General features: G+C 45.1%; 1 protein-coding gene across 1 annotated transcript; it reads left to right on the top strand.

Annotated features, from left to right (window-relative positions):
- The first annotated feature begins 683 nt into the window (after nucleotides 1–683).
- On the top strand, nucleotides 684–19,086 carry NPHS2 (NPHS2 stomatin family member, podocin). Its single transcript, XM_036120953.2, has 8 exons — nucleotides 684–968; nucleotides 4,518–4,621; nucleotides 9,228–9,300; nucleotides 10,859–10,941; nucleotides 12,602–12,805; nucleotides 15,535–15,590; nucleotides 16,881–16,959; nucleotides 18,072–19,086. The coding sequence occupies exons 1-8, from the start codon at nucleotides 710–712 to the stop codon at nucleotides 18,348–18,350; spliced, it is 1,137 nt and encodes a 378-aa protein (XP_035976846.2). The 5' UTR covers nucleotides 684–709; the 3' UTR covers nucleotides 18,351–19,086.
- The last annotated feature ends 717 nt before the right edge of the window (nucleotides 19,087–19,803 follow it).

Here is a 19,803-nt window from a genome sequence, read left to right as displayed (position 1 = left end):
TCAACAGGCTTAAGCATTAGTAAACACAATAATAAGCTAATAAAAATAAATATAAATGCAAATACGAGAGAGAGTGTATGTGAAAGAGAAGAAAGGGGCCTAAAAGAGTTTTCCTTTTAGGAAAGGAAACTCCCCCCCCCCCAACCTTTTGAAATGTAAATCCTCCCAGGAGTAGTCCGCCCACACCAATACCTCTTATTTACAAAGCATCAGCAGAAAGAGTAGGGCCAGGATATAAAATAAATGAGGGGGAGGGGGGAGAGGCGCCCTCGGGAAGCCTCCAGGAGGATAAGGGGGCGCTTGGGGACCCTAATTCGTCGACCTCTTCTGTTCTCTCCAGCTGTCTAGCGCTGCACGAGGACCACATTCCCTAGTTCCTACGACGTTCACAAATCCCGCGCGGAGCCCCCGCACTTTCGGCGATTTGCGGGCCCCCGGGGTGGGGCAGGCAACTTGAACCTGCTTTACAGCTAGATCGTCGTCTGTAGAAACCCATGTTCAAACACCACGAGGCGGCACACGGGCTTCACACAAACGCGTCGCGGGAGATCGCCCGAGTCTGGGGGCTGGAAGGGCCCGCGGTCCCGCCTCCCGGCGAGCAGAGCCCCCGCCCCGCGCCCCGCCCCGCGCCCGCCCACGGTCATTACCGTCCCGGGTCGCGCCCGCGGGTCACTCCGCCCGGACAGCGCTCCCGGGCCGGCTCCCGACGATGGAGAGGAGGGCTCGGAGCTCCTCCAGAGAGTCCCACGGGAGAGGCGGCGGGTCCCCCCACAAGGAGAACAAAAGGGCGAGGGCGGAGAGGGGCGGCGGAGGCCGTGGGCGCCGGGACGCAGGGCGCGAGCGGGCGGGGAGTCGGGGGGAGTCCCCCGCGCCCGCAGCCACCGTGGTGGACGTGGATGAGGTCCGGGGCTCCGGTGAGGAGGGCACCGAGGTGGTGGCGCTGCTGGAGAGCGAGCGGCCCGAGGAAGGTATGGCAGGTCGGGGATGTGGGAGGCGGGGTGGCCTTTCCACGTGGTACCCAAGGGATGGCCGATCGAGGGAAACGAGTCACGGCGCTGAGAGCCACCGAGGCCAGAGCAGCCTCCTGGACCTGCTCGGATTCCCAGGAAATGAAAGGCCTGAGTTAGGACCCGCGGACGTCCTGCCCAGTGTGGGGACCCAAATACATCAGAAGAAATACAGATAACGTCAACTAAATACCGTTGGTCTCAGAGGCGAGCCATGGATAGGAAGTGGGAGGGAGAGTGGTCCAGGTTGGGGAGCAATGAACGCTTTTGGCAAAGGAATCTTGCAGCGGTTTTTGTGGCCAAGGAAGAGTATATGGGCACCTAATTTAAGTAAAACATGCATGAACTGGTGGTTCTGGGCAACTGGGCAGCTTATTCTTCTCTCCTCATCCCCACCCCTCAGTCTTACCTAAAAGTATTTTAAACTTTCTTTGGGGTGATCCTTTGGCCTCAGAGCCAAGTGGAGAAGAGCTAGACCTGAATTTAAATCTTAGCTTGCTAGCCATTGATCAGAGGTGGGGCCTTAACCAGCTATGCTAGGGGAATGACCACAGTACCTACCTCGGAGGGTAGGTGTGAGGATAAGAGGAGATATACCATCCAAAGCACTTTGCACAACGCTTGGAGCAAAGAACAGACCCAATTTGAACAGAACACTTGCAAGCTAAAATAGAGGAAAGTTAGACCAAAGGAGGGAATCACGGCGAAAAATATCTTTTTGGCTTCTGTGGGTAAAGCAACTCTTAGGAACAAATTTATCTGCTTCCAGTCCTTTTTTGTAGTGAATGGAAGAAAAAAAATTCATCACACCTTAAGTGTAGAATGACAGTGGTCTCAAGGAAAGTCAGTAAGGAATTGTGTGTTATTTTGCTTTCTGAGGGCCATGAAATTTTAACATCATTTCCTGGTTACCAGCAATGCAGTATATGCGGGAACATTGAAAGGTACGATTTGACAAAGATTCCTACAGTTGGGGTGCAGTTTGTATGGACCATGTTAATGCCCTTTTGCCCAATGGATGCCCTTTCATCAGTCAGAAACTTCCAGGCATTAAAGGTTTGTTAGGTTCAATGCTACAGTATTGCTGAGGTGAGAGGTCTTGTAACTGTGTGTCAAACCACATCGGTTGGGGTGAGCCACGAAGGGAGCCCCCATGTGTGGAGTCTTTACTATGTGCCAGGCACACACTGGGTGTTGTACTGAGTATTACCGTTTCCGCATCACTGACCGGAAAACATGTGGGGAAATTAAGTACCTTGCCAGAGACCTACAGCTGGAAATGGAGGGGCCAGAATTCCAGAGTACGATGGCCTGACCGAAAAGCCCATCCTTGCACGGTGCTGCCCCTGCTTCCGGGTCACGGTCCCAGCAGTGCCACCAGCTGTGTGGCCTCAGGCAAGGAGTGTCACCTTTGTGGGCCTCATTCAGTCTCTCCAGCTATAAAGTGACTAGAGCCCAAGACCCCAAGCAATAGATGAGAAGTCCCATTGAGGCCTTGCTGAGCCCTTGTCTGGGAAGTTTCTGTGGCTTCCAGGGGCCCTGGAAGCAAGAGGAGCAACAACACTTCCTTCTCCTCACCTCCCACCAGGCTCCTTAAGACTTGGGAGAGATGAAGGAGCTCCACCTTACCAAAATGTTGGAGATTCTTAGACTATGTCATATCTAAGGCTCTTCCTGCCCTAACATTTAATATTTCACTATTCATGTAAACCGAACAATGTGAATATTCAAGGAACTCATTCCAAGAGAACAATACTTTGTGAGTAAAGCTGTAAGTAAATTTGGGGTATAAATATTAGTTTTTTGTTCACATCTCTAACTCTTATGTGAAGGCATTTTGAGGCCTTTCTTCCTTTATGAAATGCTATTTTGTCTGTATATGTATTTATTTCTTTTTACTTGCCATGGTTACCACTGGCAAGTGAAATATGTATAAACTAATTAAACATGGCAATACCACCCTTATTGTCCTTAAGGAAGAATATTGTAAAAACTAACATGATGTTAAAAAAAAAAAGAAAAACTAACATGATGTTGATAGAGTAGCATTTCCCAAAATAGATTGCATGAGAAATAAATTTTATGGATCATGAATTTCCTTGGAGAAAACATTGCCTTGTCAAATGTTTGGGAAATCCTGGGTTAAACAAAGCTAAGAATGCTTCTTTACTGCAGGGATTCCCCTCGCCTCAAAATGCAGATGAGCACTAGGGAACTCTAGAAGTAGGACACAGAACCCAGGATTTCCTAAACTTGTTTTCCCAGGGAACTCTTGCTTTGCAGAGCACCCTGTGGGATTAGTGTTCTGTGGGACACACTTCGGGAACTACCATATTATAGCATTTAGCACTGATGTTAGTTCTGGGCTGATGCAGCTTGTGTACCAAGTGATCAATTTGGTGATGATCCTTCCAATTATTTTCCAGGCACAGAAATCAAATATTCAAGCCTACCAACTAGTTTTCCTCTTTTTCCCCCATCCCTTAAAATTAGGCTTTTCACCTTCCTAATCTTTAGTCAACACCTGTATGATGTTTTTAAACTCACAAATAGTATCCGTTTGGCCAGTTTCCCAGTACCTAGAGATTAATATTCTTGAGGTTTCCATAACTGTTACATTTAAATAATTTTTTCTATGCACTCCTTCATCCTTACAATTCAACAAATATTTATGGAGAACCTCTATTGTGTCGGACACTATTCTAGGCCCTGGGCACACAATGTAAATAACCCAGGAGGCTTGTGTTCTTGAGATTAACTTTCCCTGAAATATTTTCATTTATCACTCAAGCAACATGGACGTTCTGCAGTCCAGTTCCTCATTACTTTTATTTACAGACACTACTAGGCTAATATTACCCCAGAGAGATGATTTTTCAAAGACTGCCTAGAGATCCACACCCTAATCCAAAGAAGGGACTCTAATGGAGGAATTTGAGACATTTGGGGCAGGTGGTAGACGGGGAAGTCATTTCAGGGAAGGTGAGCCTCTGCACACATGTGGTTTGAATCATTTCAGAATCAACACCTGATACATGGTAAGCACACTTCAGTGATTTTCATTATATACGAAATTTCATACATCAACGCTGTGAAGACTATCTCGTGAGACAGCTATGAGATAGTTATTATGAGCTAGTTAGCATCCCCACTGTGTAGATGAGGAAACACGTTTGAAGAGTTCATATGCCTTGCTTAAAGTCACTGGACAGAAAATGGTGGAGCAGAACTCGAACCCAGACCTTCTGCCCAGATTCTGTGCTTCTTCCAGGTACCCCACTACTGCCTTTCCAGAAGCCTGCTCCACCTTCCACAGCCCCACAGAGCCCTTCACAGACAATGTCCCGTCATGTGAACTGACCAGTGATATCCAGCTCCCTCTAAATTTCCAGCAAAGTCTACACACTGCTGTGATCCTCCTACCAAGAACGGGACCAACAAGTACTGGTCAGTGAATATGGTAACATTCTAATATAATTATTCTTTTCCTTTTTTTTTTTTTTTTTTTAGGTACCAAGTCTTCAGGTTTAGGGGTCTGTGAGTGGCTCCTTGTCCTCACATCCCTGCTCTTCATCATTGTGACCTTCCCTTTTTCGATCTGGTTCTGCATAAAGGTAAGACTTCTTGAGAACCCAATAAGGAATTTCCTTGTGCCTCTCAGTGACCCCAGGTCCACTCCACTGTGACTTTGTATGTGCTGTCTGTTCCACATGGAATGGCCTCACCTCCCACTCCTCTGCCAGGAGAGCTCTTATTCCTTTCAGACCTTGCTCTCATGTAACTGTGAAGCCTTCCTTGACTCCCCCAGACTATCACTTCCTTCCTTGTGTTCTTGTCTCTCTGCTTTCATATCCATTCCAGCACTTACCGCGCGTATACTCTTTGTCGACACCCAATCTCTCCCATTAGACTGAGAGCCCTCAGGTCAGGGTCTACGTCTAGGTCATCTGCATCCTGCAACACAGAGGTCAGCCCAGAATAGATGATGGTGTCCATTTCTGGCACTCTAGGAAACTTCTCAGGCAGCTTCTATTCCATGAACGACGATTTGGCCCACAGGTGGTTACACATGCCTGTCCCTGAAGTAAATGAAGGCCATGTCTGTTCGGGAAGCACATGCCAAGACAGAATTTGAAATGCAAGGGATTTATTGGGAGGCACTGTCTGTGAAAGATTAAGGGGAGAGAGAATAAAAGTAGGCAGAGGGAGCCTTCAGACAATGATGCAGGTCTGACACCTGTGCTATGAGAACTGAAGGAAGGATAGGACAGAAGGAGCCTCCGACTGGGGTGTAGTGTTGGCCAGCCTGAGAGGGAACTCCAGAGCAAAGTTGGCTTCAAAGAGGAGTTTCCTGATGGGCAGAAATGGCCGGGCCCGAGTAGCCCCGCCATTGTTATCATTGGCTGGGGCTGCTGGGGAAGAGCATGTCCTTGGCTAGAAGGCTACAGGTGCTGCTGGGGCCATTGCTGATTGCACTCCTCATGCAGGCTCCTCTCCCCCTCCTCCCCCTTTTCCCCCCTCCTCCCTTCCTCCTCCCGTCTTCCTCCCCCTCCTCCTTTCTCACAAAAGGGTGTTGATTTTGTCCAGTGTCTTTTCTGCATCCATTGAGATCATCAAGTGGTATTTGCCCTTTATTCTATTGAGATGGTGTATTACATTCATTGCATTTTGGATGTTAAACCAACTGTGTGTTCCCAGTATAAACCCCACTTGGCTATGGTGTCTAATTCTCTTTATATGGTCCCAGATTCAGGCTGCTGGTAGTTTGTTGAGGGTTTTAAGATTCTATATTCTTAAGAGATATTGGTCTGTAGTTTTCTCGGGATGTCTCTCTTGTTTTGGCATCAGGGTAATACTGGCCTCAGAGAAAGAATTGGACGGATTTCTGTCCTTTTTGGTTTTGGGGGAGAATCTGTGAAGGACTGGTATTACTTTCTTGTTAAATGTTTGGCACAATTCACCAGTGAAATCATCTGGTTCTGGACTTTTCTCTGTGGGAAATTTCAAAACTGCTAATTCAGTCTTTTACTTCTGGGTCTTTTCAGGGTTTTTTTTTGTTTTTGTTTTTGTTTTTGTTTTTCTCAAGTCAGTTTCGGTAGTTGCATCTATACAGGGATTTGTCCATTTCACCTAAGTTATATCTATTTTGAGGCATATAGTCTTTCATAGTATTTTCTTTTATAATCTTTTTTTTTATTTCTGTACGGACAGTAATGATGTTCCTGTCATTCCTTTTTCATTCCTGATTTTGGAAATTTGAGTCTTCTTTTTTTTTCCCCTGGTCCATTTAGCTAAATATTTGTCAATTTTGTTGATCTTTTCAAAGAACCAACTTTGATTTTCTCTATTATTTTTCTATTTTCTATTGCATTTATTTCCACTCTAATCTTCCTTATTTTCTTCTTTCTGCTTGCCTTAGGGTTAGTTTGCTCTTCTGTATCCAGTGTCTTATGGTAGACAATTAGGGTTTTATTTTGAGTATTTCTTCTCTTTTATTGTAGGCATCTACAGCTATAAATTTTCCTCTAAGCACTGCTTTAGTTGCATCCCATATGTTTTGGTGTCTGTGTTTTTGTTTTCATTCAGCTCAAAATATTTTCTAATGTCTCTTTTGATTTCTTCTTTGATCCATTGGTTATTTTAGAGTATGTCATTCAGTTTCTATATATTTGTGAATTCCCCAAACTTCCTTGTTAATGATTTCCAATTTCATTCCATTGTAATCAGATAATATACTTTGTATAATTTCAATAGTTTTAAATTTATTGAGGTTTGTTTTATGACTAGCATTTGATCTATCCTACAGATGTCTCATGTGTTCTTTTTATTCTTTTAAAGATTTTTACTTATTTGAGAGAGTGAGAGAGAGAGGGCACCAGAGGGGAGAGAGTCAGACGGAGAATCAGACTCCCCACTAAGCAGGGAGCCCGATGCAGGGCTCAATCCTGGTACTCCGGTATCATGACCTGAGTCAAAGGTAGACGCTTAACCAACCGAGCACCCAGGAGCCCCGATATTTCATGTGTTCTTGAGAAGAAAGTGTATTTTGCTGTTGTTGGGTGTTGTGTTGTAGATGTCTGTTAGGTCTAGTTTATGTATCGTGTTGCTCAAGTCTTATTTCCTTGTTTATCTTCTGTCTAGTTGTTCTCTACATGATTGAAAGTGGAATATTAAATTCTCCAACTATTTTTGTTGCTTGAATTGTCTATTTCTCCCTTCAGTTCTTTTGGTTTTTGCTTCTTATATTTTAGATCTCTGTTTTTAGGTACATGTATGTTCATCATTGTTATACTTTCCTAACACATTGACCCTTTTATTGTTATACAATGTCTCTCTTTATCACTAGCACATTTTTGTATTTGTTTTAAATTCCATTTTGTCTTGGGACCTGGGTGACTCAGTGGGTTAAGCATTGGACTCTTGATTTTGACTCAGGTCATGATCTCAGGGTCCTGGGGTTGAGCCCCACATCAGGCTCTGTGCTCAGCAGGGAGTCTGCTTGAAGATTCTCTCTCCCTTTCCCTCTGCGCCTCCCTGTGCATGTGTGTTCTCTCTCACTCTCTAAAATAATTAAATAAATCTTTAGGGGGGAAAAAAAGATGGTAAACCCTAAAAGTCAATTAGGTAGAGGATACTAAAGCAGAATGATGTGTAACATTTAACCAAGGTCTTGAAGGAGTAAGGCTCCTCTGCATCTCTAGGAAGAATTTGTTTCTCCCAGTAAAAGCAGAAATGAAACAAGTAATGCCAGGGAGCCAGGAAATCGGGGATGCCTGGGGCCTGCTCTGGGAACCAAATCTAGGCATTCATCCTCATTCATTGTTTCAACAAACAAGGCAAGATTCAGGCACAGGAGTTGTAAACCTCGGAAGGATCAACAAGACCTGGTACTTGACCCCAAGGGACTTACAGTGGGGTAAGGGAGCCTGTTCCCTTAGGAAGCACACTTCAAAATGTGTTACTTTTGGTCTCTTCATGACATTTTCATATTTGACTAATTATCATTCAGTGGAGCTTTCTAAAGTGGAGGGAGGATGAAGAAGGAAAACATGTCTACAGTCACAAATAATCCGTGAACAGAAGTTCACGGGTGGGGCATATATACAAATAAACAGACCAAATAAGCTAATGGTAAGCAAGTAGTAGAACCCAGATTTTGGGGCACCGGGGTGGCTCAGTCGTTGGGTGTCTGCCTTCACCTCGGGTCATGATCCCAGAGTCCTGGGATCGGGACCCGCATCGGGCTCCCTACTCCGCGGGAAGCCTGCTTCTCCCTCTCCCACTCCCCCTGCTTGTGTTCCCTCTCTCGCTGTGTCTCTCTCTGTCAAATAAATAAATAAAATCTTAAAAAAAAAAAAGGGCACCTGGGTGGCTCAGTCGTTAAGCATCTGCCTTTGGCTCAGGTCATGATCCCAGGGTCCAGGGATCGAGCCCCACATCAGGCTCCCTGCTCCGCGGGAAGCCTGCTTCTCCCTCTCCCACTCCCCCTGCTTGTGTTCTCTCTCTCGCTGTGTCTCTCTCTGTCAAATAAATAAATAAAATCTTTAAAAAAAAAAAAAAAAAGAACCCAGATTTTGATACTGGGCCAGAAAAATGAAGTTTATTTTTGAAGTAGTGTGTGTTAACTTTCCTGTTTCTCTCCTAACATGCAAAAATTTCTACACAGAGAATCTCCCTTTTTGTCATTTAAAAATAACTACATATTTTCAGGGCACACTTAATCTTTCTAGATACAATCACCAATGAGAATTGGCAAATTGAAACCCAAATGAATAATTTTGAAGCAACCTCAGAAGAAATTGCTGTTTGAAACAAATAGCTATTTAATAGCTATTTCTATTAAATAGCAAATGTGGGATCCATATAAAAGCTAATAATGGCAGAAGTCACAGCAAAATACAAGATTAAACATGCTGTGATTTTCTTGATTTCGATATGTTGGAGGTAGTAGAAGCATTATTTTTTAGATAATCATGACTCTTTAATCAAAATTCTGTTCATGGACTCTAAAATTAACGTGGCCAATATACTTGCACTGGTTTCTGAAGTTCTACACTTACCAAGTGTAGATTTTGGAAATGTAAATATTAATAGAAATTTTTTCTTGGTTCTCAAAACTAAAGTTTTCTGGTATCTAGGATCACTCTCGTGTGCCAAGTCCTTTTGAAGACTTTATTTTTCTTTCTTGGAGTGTTTCAAAAGTATTATTTTTCCCTTTAGGTCGTACAAGAGTATGAGAGAGTAATAATATTCCGACTGGGACACCTGCTTCCTGGAAGAGCCAAAGGCCCTGGTATGAAACACCCTTCTACCCCTCATAGACTTGCCAGTTTCTTCAATCTGTGCATATTTGTAATATGGACCTCAGATTATATGACATAACCTGATTTGTGATATCTGCATTTTCTAATCTGTTACTTGTAACACAGGTTATGAAAGATTCTTCAGAGAGCATTACTATCGGGTAACAGTGGCCAAGAAAGAGGCTGGGTGCAGAGTCAAGTGCCGGGGCCAGGCTGGCTGGACTAGCAAGTAGGCTTAGGACCCGTGGCTGGGCACTGGTTTGAGCAGAACATGTTTTGGTTAGAGTGCTGAGCAAAGCTGAGCTAGTTCAGATACAGGGGGTCAGACCAAACCATGGGAGATAGGAAAAGTCCAGCATCCGAGTGACAAATTGGCCTTTGGTTCATGGAATTTAGAAAACATAGATGGAGCACTTCCTGTGTCTTAGATATTGTATAACTGCCCAGGAGGTGAAGATGGATAAATGAGATGGTTTCTGATCTCTAGGACCTTAAAGTCTAGTGGAGTTGATGTCCAGAGGTCCAAGCACAGATAGAAATATGGTTAGTCCACAAAGTCTAAAGTAGTTGGGGTTTGGAGATTCCAGCTAGCCAGAAAGGCATGGGAAGGAGCGAAGTCCCAGGTGCATATATTGGAAGTTCCAAGCCAGCTTTACAGAAACAAGTAGAGAACAGAGACTAGACTAGAAGACACAAATCCGAGTTTGACAATTCAAAACAAACAGATGGGTCCACGCAAAAGTAGAACCAGACCCTGTGGTCTAGGACAGGGACCATCTTGTTCTGGTTCTAGTTTTCTGCATCCTTCTTTATTGGGGCTAGAAAGGGCTAGTAGCTGGGCTGCTCCTCAGAGAGGTCCTGGGCTCTGTGAGGTGCTGCTTGTTGGCTCTTACAGGAGCCCACACTGTCCAGTGGCTCTCAGAAAATCTCAATAAATCAATTTAAAAATACTTATTGCACATTGACCTTGTATATTACATTAGGTAACATGAAGCTGGTATCATGATATTGCTATTGTGATACCCTCTGTGGTTCACATTTTAAGAAGTACCACATGGAGGTTGCCGGCTCTAAAGTTGGTCATGTTGGTACATGCATGGATTCAAAAATAATTTTACAGAGCCCCTAAAAGGCACCAAGTCAAGCACTAAAACTAACGAGGGTGCATGAGACACTCTCGTTAGGGAGTTAAATCTAGTGAAGAAGACAGACATGTTACTCAAAATCTGGAGGGGTTAGCACCATGACCAAGGTGACCATACAGCCCATTTTGCTGGGATTAATCCCCGCTTATGTCTGTCGTCCTGGAGTAAGTTGTAACAACGCTCACCTTTCACCCTCAAAAGTGTTCTAGATTGAACAAAAAATTGTCTGGTAACTTTAGCAACCACAAACTCACTATCAGGATAGAGGTGGGATTGCCCAGTCTGTGTGTAGTTGGAGGCTAAGGAAAGCAATGCGATATGCAACCTCACCCCGAAGAGGTGAACCCCAAACAATCTCCATACTAACCATTCACCTGTCAATTTCTCCACCCCCCTCTTCTAGGCCTTTTCTTCTTTTTGCCCTGCCTGGATACCTACCACAAGGTTGACCTTCGCCTCCAAACTTTGGAGATACCCTTTCATGAGGTAAGTCAAATGATGGATTTTGCTTTCTCTCTTCGTTTTGTATGGCTGAGCTACCAATTCTGGTCCAAGTCAAAATGACTATTTAACTCAAAAGTCGAAGAGGAAAGTAGAGATATGGACTGTATCAAAATTAAAAACTCCTGTGTATCAAAGGACACAATCAAAAGAATAAACAGATAACCTATGGGTGGGAGAAAATATTTGCAAATAATACTTCTGATAAGGGATTAATACCCATAATATATAAAGAAATCTTACAAATCAACAAGAAAGCAAACAACTCACTTAAAAATGGGCAAAGGACTTTGTGATGGTTAATTTTATGTGTCAGCTTGGCTAGGCTAGCTTCCCCTTTTATCAGAGTGTATCCTTTCAAATTTTTCTATGTATGTGGTTATATTTACAGACAGGTGTACATATCATACTATCTCATAACGTGTCTTTTTTCCCTCAATACTCTGTTGGATCATGTTTTCATATATTAGCTATATTTCTACCCCTTTGTCTTATTTTTTTTCAAGATTTTATTTTTAAGTAATCTCTACACTCAACATGGGGCTTGAACTCACAACCCCGAGATCAAGAGTCGCCTGCTCTTCCCACTGAGCCCCCCAGGCGCCCTTTGTTTTAAATGGACACATAGCATTTCATTGTATGGATGTACCACAATTCACAATTCCCTGTTGCGAATATTAATTGATTTCTAATTTTTTATTATAATAAACAATACTATGAATGACATCCTTGCAGCTAAATCCTTAAAAATATGTCTTTGTGATAAGTGTCTAAAAATGGAAATGTTGAGAATGAGCAGCTTTTAGGTCTCTTGGTGTGTAGCACCAGTCTGCCCCCTAGTGGACACTCAGCAAACAACATATCAGAGCACTTGTTTCCCAGAACGTGCTTCTCTTTTAAGCACATTTTTTGGCATCGGGTTTTTTTTTTTTTTTTTAAGATTTTTGTTTTATTTATTCAATTGACAGACATACAGAGAGAGAGAGAGCATGAGCAGAGGGAGAGGGAGAAGCAGGCTCCCTGCTGAGCCAGGAGCCTGATGTGGGGCTTCATCCCAGGACCCCAGGATCATGACCTGAACCAAAGACAGATGCTTAACCATCTGAGCCACCCAGGTGCCCCTTGGCATCAGTTTAAAAAGACCTGATATACAATTAACTGAATGTTTTTGTCTGAGAAAATTATTCCTGATATTTTTACAAAACTATTTACAACAGGATTCTTTTAAATTGTGAGTTCTTTAGTGTATTTCATAAAAACTCCATAATCTTCAAAAACACATCTATTTCGAATAAAAGGGTGGGCCAACGACTCTTTTTTTTTTTCCTATAATCTTACTGAGAAAATTTCCCTTGAACACATTTAGCTTCTCTATCATCCCCCTGGGAAAGGAGCACTAAACTAAGTCCTGTTCGGGACGCCTGGGTGGCTCAGTCGGTTAAGTGGCTGCCTTTGGCTCAGGTCATGATCCCAGGGTCCTGGGATCGAGTCCCACATTGGGCTCCCTGCTCAGTGGGGAGTCTGCTTCTCCTTCTGCCTCTGCCCCTCCTCCTTCTTGTGCACTCTCTCTCTCTGTCTCTGATAAATAAATAAAAACCTTAAAAAAAAAAAAAATCATGTTCTCCAAACTCTTTTTTCTGCCCAGGTTGTGACCAAAGACATGTTTATAATGGAGATGGATGCCATCTGCTACTATCGAATGGAAAATGCCTCTCTCCTCCTAAGCAGTCTTGCTCACATGCCCAGAGCTGTCCAATTTCTTGTACAGACCACCATGAAGCGTCTCCTAGCACACCGATCCCTCACTGAAATTCTTCTAGAGAGGAAGAGCATTGCCCAAGATATAAAGGTACTTCAACAAATTTATCATCTAATATGTTGAAATACCTCTTTCTCTTTTATTCATTTCTTCATCGGTCATTTATTGAAGCACATGCAATGGAAGCATCTGGCAGGCGTTCACTGTTGAAGGTACCATCCTTCAAGGAGCTGACAGCTGAGTGAGAGGTTGCCAGATTGACCCTGAGTCAACCAGGTGATGACTAGTCAGTCATTGCCACAGGTTCTGCCCTTCATCCCCTCACCCCGGTGGCTCTACACTCACTGGAACGTGCCCCCAGAGCCCAAAGAGAGCTGGCAGGGAGGATGGGGCCACGTGGGACACGTGGCTGGTCCCACAGACATGAGAAGGCATGGTTCCTGGGAGCTGACAGTCTAGCTGGGGAAACAGGCAAAGTTAGTTCAAATAAGACTTTCAGCTAAAAAGAAAATGTCACAGACCCTTACATGATTAATCTCCCAATCAATTACTGAGATTTAATTGATTGGGAATTAGGGAGGGAATCAAGGAGCAGGAAGTGCCTCACGGGCAGCCCCATCCAGCCGCCAGGCGGCAAGCTCGGCCTCTTCACCCGCGGCCACGGTGGCATCTTCCCTTCTTACCAAGACAATGTGGCAAAGGTATTGAGACGGGAGAACAAAGCCGGATTCCTGGCAGCTGGCCAAATGGCAGTTACCACCAGTCGGGGAGCCTGTCGTGGGGGCCACAGGCTCCCTGGCCCAGAATTGAGTCAGGAAGGTCGGAATGTTGTCTCGCCAAAAGGAGGTCCTCCAGCAGAAGGGCCGGAGGACCAAAGGCATTTAGGTAGTGATGGTGCCCGAGCACTCACTCATCTTCGCAGGTGACTTGTCCAGCTTGTTACTTATAAAACTGAGATTAGAGTCTTGGTGGAAAAGGGACAAATTCAGAAACAAGAGAACTAAAAAGAAACAAGAAATTAGAACAAGAGGGACACGGGCAGTTCCTGCTCTGGAAATTAAAAACCACTCCAGGGGCGCCTGGGTGGCTTAGTCATTGTGCGTCTGCCTTCGGCTCAAGTCATGATCCCGGGGTCCTGGGATCGAGCCCCGCATCGGGCTCCCTGCTCGGCGGGAAGCCTGCTTCTCCCTCTCCCACTCCCCCTGCTTGTGTTCTCTCTGTCAAATAAATAAATAAAATCTTAAAAAAAAAAAAAAAACCACTCCAGCGTGCTCCCCCTCGGCACCCTCAGCCTCTCTTCCTGTTCACCCCTCCCCTCTAAAGGAGAGAGGACAAGGTCACACAGCAGGCAGATAATGTTCTCCGGATGAGTGAACAAATGAGCCAACTGTTGTAGCCCCACCCCTTGCCATCTCCCCCCCAACCGCCCCCTCCCCCGTCGGCTAACCCTCCATCCCCCTCAGCGTTCCTCCGGCATTTTCCATGGGCCTCCTCTGCAAGGAATGTTTCCCTTTTCTCCACAGGCGAAGTCCTATTTGTCTTTTAAGATGCCACCTCCTGTGCGAGGTCTTTTCAACACTCCTTCCTCTCATCACCCCCTCCCCCCCCCCCAGATGAGTCAGCCTTCTCAGGGCTCTCGGTGCACTAAGCTAGCTAGCTGTCCAGCCACTGAGAAATCACCAGACACCAGTGAACCAGAAAAGAGTAGGGCCCCCCCCCCCGGGGCGTGCCATGCCCTGCCCCTCTTTTCCAGAGCCTACAGTTCATCGTCTTCTGCCTTCTGGGCCTGGGAGGTGGGGCAAACAGGGGCCACCGGCAGGAAGGAAGCACCTCTAAATGAAAACCATTTGGGAGAGATTAGACTCTGGTTCTCTAATAAGTGCATCTTAAAACAGATTTATCAACTTCACTGTCTGTATTGGTTTCCCATTGCTTCTGTGACAAATTACCACACACTTGGTGACTTACAGCAATGCCAATTTAATCTCATACAGTTTTGAAGGCCAGGAGTCCAAAAATAGTTTCACTGGGGCCAAAGTCAAGGTGTCAGCAGGGCAGCTTCGTTCTGGAGGTTCCAAGAGGAGAAATCATTTCCTTGCCTTTTCCATCTTCTAGCAGCCCCGTTTCCCCAGCTCGTGGCCCCTTCCTCAATCTTCACAGCCCATCCCTCCAAACTCTGCCCACAGAATCACATCACCTTCTCCTCTTCTGTAGTCACATCTCCCTCTGTTCCCCCTTAAAAGGATACTTGTGACTGCATTTGGGCCCCACAGGGAAGATCCTAGATAATCGCCCCATAAATGGGGCGATTTTAACTTAATCCCATCTGCAAGGTCTCTTCTGGGGTAACATTCACAGGTTTCAGAGATAAGAACATGGATGTCTTGGGGAGCCATTATTCAGCCTACCACACCATCTTTAATTCCACAAGTATTTATTGAGTGGCACTGTGCAAAGTTAAGCAACTTTATTTTTTTAAGAGAGAGAGAGAGCAGGGAGAGTGGCAAAGGGAGAGAGAGAGAGAATCTCAAGCAAGCTCCACACTCAGCATGGAGCCCCATGTGGGGCTCGATCTCACGATCCTGAGATCATGACCTGAGCCAAAATCAATGGTCAGGTTCTTAACCAGCTGAGCCACCCAGGTGCCCCAAAGTTAAGCAACTTTTTGCAAGGCACCGTAACATTAAAACAAAAAAGGAAATGAATGTTCCTTCAGAGGAAATGTACTTTCTCGGTTCAGAACAATGACCATGAGGGCATAGGGGTGCTCTACTCTCACCTGGAGGTTCTCACTGACATCTCAACTCTTCCCTCCACAGGTGGCCTTGGATTCAGTGACCTGTATTTGGGGAATCAAAGTGGAGAGAACAGAAATGTGGGTAGGAAATTAAGCAAGAAGAACAATGTGATAAAGGGAAATATTTTGGTTTTATTTTAAAATAACTTTTAAAAATTATTTTCAATGAGTACTATAGCCACACTGGCATAAATTCGGACAAAGGAAAAAATTACCTAGGACTCAGAGCCATAACACAACCACTGTAACATTTAGGCAAATTACTTTCATGATTTTCTCTCCATGGAGTTAAAATAATTTTTTGAGATAAAATTCACATAACATAAAAACTCACCATTATAACCATTTTAAAGTACGAGTGTTTTTATTATATTCATGGAGTGGTGAAACCATCATTACTGTCTAATTCCAGAACATTCTCATCACCCCAAAAAGAAAGCCCACACCTGTCAAGCAGGGACTCCTCATTGCTCCCTTTCCCCCCAGCCCGACGACACTAATCTCTGTGTACTTGGCTATCCTGGACACTTCATACAAATGTTACATGGCCTTTTGTGTTTGGCTGCTTTCATTTAGCATGTTGTTTTCAAGGTTCATCTGTGGTGAAGCAGGAATCAGGACATCGTTCCTTTTGACGGTCAAATAATATCCATTGTGTGGTTACAGCTCATCTGGTTAACCTGCTCGTTCGCTGATGGACATTTGGGTTGTTTCCACTTTAGGACTATTCTGAAGAACACCACAGTGCCCGTTCATGTGCCAGCTTTTGTGGGAACATGTTTTTACATATACCTAGCAGTAGAATTACTGACTCGTATAGTAGCTCTATGTTTAACTCTCCATGGAACTGCCAGATTGTTTTCTGGCTATGTCATTTTCGTAGTTACAAACAGGGTAAAAATACAATTTTGTATCTTTTATGTAATAACGTTATTACTCTTATGTGGTCAGTTCTACTCTTTTCAAAATCAATTCCTTCATAAACTTAGATGCCTTCCCTTATCACGGATAGTATGGCTCATCAAAGCTGTTTTTCATTGTTCAAATTTAATAGCTGGGATTTAGATTAAACCTTAAGTGGGAAAGATCATAATCATCTATCAACTAAAGAATGTGTTCTCCTTGCACAGAGCAAACCAGGGCACTGCTGTAACATCAGTGATCATGTGTCTGCAGTTGAGGCACTGACTTTCGAGCGGCCCTTCTCTGCCCACCATTGGCCTCAGAGGTCTAGGGACGGCCACCCTGTTAGATCAGAATTTGCCGGGCATCCTGAAATAATAACAGAGACGTTGGCCAGTCTGGCTGAACCCCTGGCTGCTAAAAGCAGTGCTGCACACCTACCTGTCCACACTCTTTCTTTTCCAGCAAGGATGTCAGGCTGCCAGCGGGGCTCCAGCACTCCCTGGCTGTGGAGGCCGAAGCGCAGAGACAGGCCAAAGTGCGGGTGAGCCAGCGCAGCGCAGGCCTGCCCCCCACCGAGAACGTTTCCCACTGCTTCCTCACCTCCCACTCATCCAGAGCTGGTGCCCCCCACCCCACCCTATTAAAAGTATTCCCTTAAAGTGTGTTCATAGCTGCCTGACTAATGCCACCCAGCCTTTTCCGCGATGCCCTCCCTCTGAAGCCATTGGAAACAGTGAGCTCCTCCTCCTCCTCGAGTCTTGCCTTCACTCGCTCTCCTGAAAGGCATCCTCCCCCCACCCCGCCATCCCTCTTCCCTCGAGCTGGCATCTTTCCTAGGTAATATCAGCCACCTGTCACCTCTGTTAATGCGTGAATGACAGCAGACCTGTATCCCTAGCTGCGTGCAGGCTGTGGAGGGACGACCATGATGAGGCCCGATTCGCTCAATGCCAGAGCCAAGAGAAGGTCGCGCCACACACAGCCTCCAGGCAGGCCTGCCGGCCGCACAGTGCTGGCCACCAGCAGCTCCTGGGGATGGAGGTGGGGGTGGGAGGGGTGCTGGGAAAAGGAAAAGGAGGACTGAAGGGGAGACAGATTGCTCTTAAAGAACAGAAAGCAGGTAAAGAAGAACCCCACCCCAGAGGAGCTCAGTAACCGAGGAGTGTTGAGAGGAGGAAGGGAAGAAAGTGGTCCTCTGGGCAGAGTTGCTTCTAGATCTGAGTCTAGTCCTCTTAGTCCACTTTAAGGTGGCACTTGGGTGGTGAGCTTTGTGCTTTTTCCTCTGAAATGCTCACTCGTTCATTTTGCCCTGGTTAGGAGTCCCCGCTTCAGGCTTCCACGTCCTCGCCTAGAATGCTGGCCAACTTTTTCTCAATATGGCAAAATCCTACTAATCGTTCAAGGCCCCGCAGACATAATTAATAACTCCCCTAACACATCACTATGCTTGTCAGGGCCCTTGACAAATTCGGCCCTAAATTACAACGAAGAGTGCAGCCAATCTCCCCTAGACCAGGATCCTTGAGCAAGAAGGCCGTCAGCCTGCTGGCTGCTTCACAGGGCCTGGCGCCAGGCGGTGCTCCGTGCTCGTTCACTGAGGGACACCGAATAGTGAGTAAGAACCACTTTGCTTCTCCTCACATCTGTTCCCAGGTGATCGCTGCGGAGGGGGAGAAGGCCGCATCCGAGTCCCTGAGAAGGGCAGCTGAGATTCTGGCAGGCACTCCGGCCGCTATTCAGCTGCGGTACCTCCACACCCTCCAAGCCCTGTCCACCGACAAACCTTCCACGGTGGTTTTGCCTCTGCCATTTGACTTGCTCAATTTCCTGTCTTCGCCCGGCAGTAGAACTCAAGGAAGCCTCCCCTTCCCCAATCCTTCCAAACCTGTCGAGCCACCAAGTCCTAAAAGGAAAGACTCTCCCATGCTATAGGAGGAGCCACGGGGAACGGGCCTGGAAGGGGCCTGTCAGGCGACAGCCACATCCCCGAGGGAGGCACGCTGTCCTCACGTCCCGCGCTTTCTTCGGTGGCCACACGGAATACCCTTGGAATGCACAGTCACAACTCAGCAATCCGAAACAATTGTGAGGGACAGTGAGATGATGTAATGACAAGTTTAGATGGATCATTTTAATTAGAGAAACTATGGGAGAGAGCTTTAGCCAACATTCTACTCTGGAAAGAATTTTATGTCTATTTTGCTGTATGCCCCCTGGCCCCTTTGGCAAGGTCTTTGCTGCTCCCGTGGCCTTTTTATTGTGTTCATCACACGTTATTGTAATCCTGTAGTTAAGACGCAGGCTTCTCTCCAGCTGTACTATGAACTCCTCAAAGGCACATCTTGGTCATTGGCTCCCCCCACCCCCGCCCCAACTACACTCAACCTTGTATGTTCCACCCTATGGTCTTCACATCTAACCCTGATAGGTGCACCACAGTGACACTTAAATGTTCCCGAGCGAATGAAAGAAGATGTACTTGGGCTGGATATAAAATTTACATCTAATTAAAAGAATTTAAAAGGAATTCTTTTTATGGAGCCTCCTTTTTAAAATAGAGAAATAAAAGGACAAAAACATTTACCTGATACATGTTGCTTAAAATCTCAAGAAGCATCACTGTAAACATGGGACTGACGTATTCTCAGTATAGCATTTACCAGCTTGCTTATTTCTCAAACAGTAATGACATTATGTGACCTATACATGTCCTGAAGCATTCTTTTCTAGTACAGATATTTTTTAATATAAATATATTCTTATAAGTCTTACTTTCCATTAACTTGTCTTACTCAATTAGAAATATGTATCTATAGGGGCACCTGGGTGGCTCAGATGGTTGGGCGTCTGCCTTCGGCTCGGGTCATGATCCCGGGGTCCTGGGATCGAGCCCCACATCGGGCTCCTGACTCAGCGGGGAGCCTGCTTCTCCCTCTGCCTCTCTCCCTGCTTGTGTTCTCTCTCTCTCTCTCTGTATCTCTGTGTCTCAAATGAATAAATAAAATCTTTAAAAAAAAAAAATACGTACCTATAGAAAAAAATTAGCCAAGTAAATAAGAAAGCATCCTGAGGTATACAGCAAATCCTCTATAGACTTAAAAAAATCAATAATATTATAAAATCTTACTAACATCCCAAAAATATTACTAATATCGTGTATGTTAGTAAAATGCTACTTATAATGGGAAGTTCCATGTTGGTAGTACAGAAAGAAATAGTGGTATCCCTAAGTGAGAACTTCAAACATTTTACATAAACACACCTGTAAAGGGTTTTTGTTTATGAACGTTAACCCATAAAACCCTACAGCGCATTATTTCAAGAGAGAAAATGTATTCTGAGCTCCTAGGAGTGGACCTAGAAACTTTTATAGCATTGTGTCTGT

Source organism: Halichoerus grypus, chromosome 7 (assembly GCF_964656455.1).
Source record: "Halichoerus grypus chromosome 7, mHalGry1.hap1.1, whole genome shotgun sequence".
Lineage (NCBI taxonomy): Eukaryota > Metazoa > Chordata > Mammalia > Carnivora > Phocidae > Halichoerus > Halichoerus grypus.
Note: the sequence above shows the minus strand (reverse complement) of the source record. Positions and strands in the feature narration are given on the sequence as shown.

Bases quoted from the DNA above. Each gene is read 5' to 3' on its own strand.
- NPHS2 (XM_036120953.2), top strand. From the start codon at position 710: ATGGAGAGGAGGGCTCGGAGCTCCTCCAGAGAGTCCCACGGGAGAGGC. The intron at 9,301-10,858 runs GTATGAAACACC...CCCCTCTTCTAG, and splicing joins TGGAAGAGCCAAAGGCCCTG to GCCTTTTCTTCTTTTTGCCC. The intron at 16,960-18,071 runs GTGAGCCAGCGC...ATCTGTTCCCAG, and splicing joins AGAGACAGGCCAAAGTGCGG to GTGATCGCTGCGGAGGGGGA.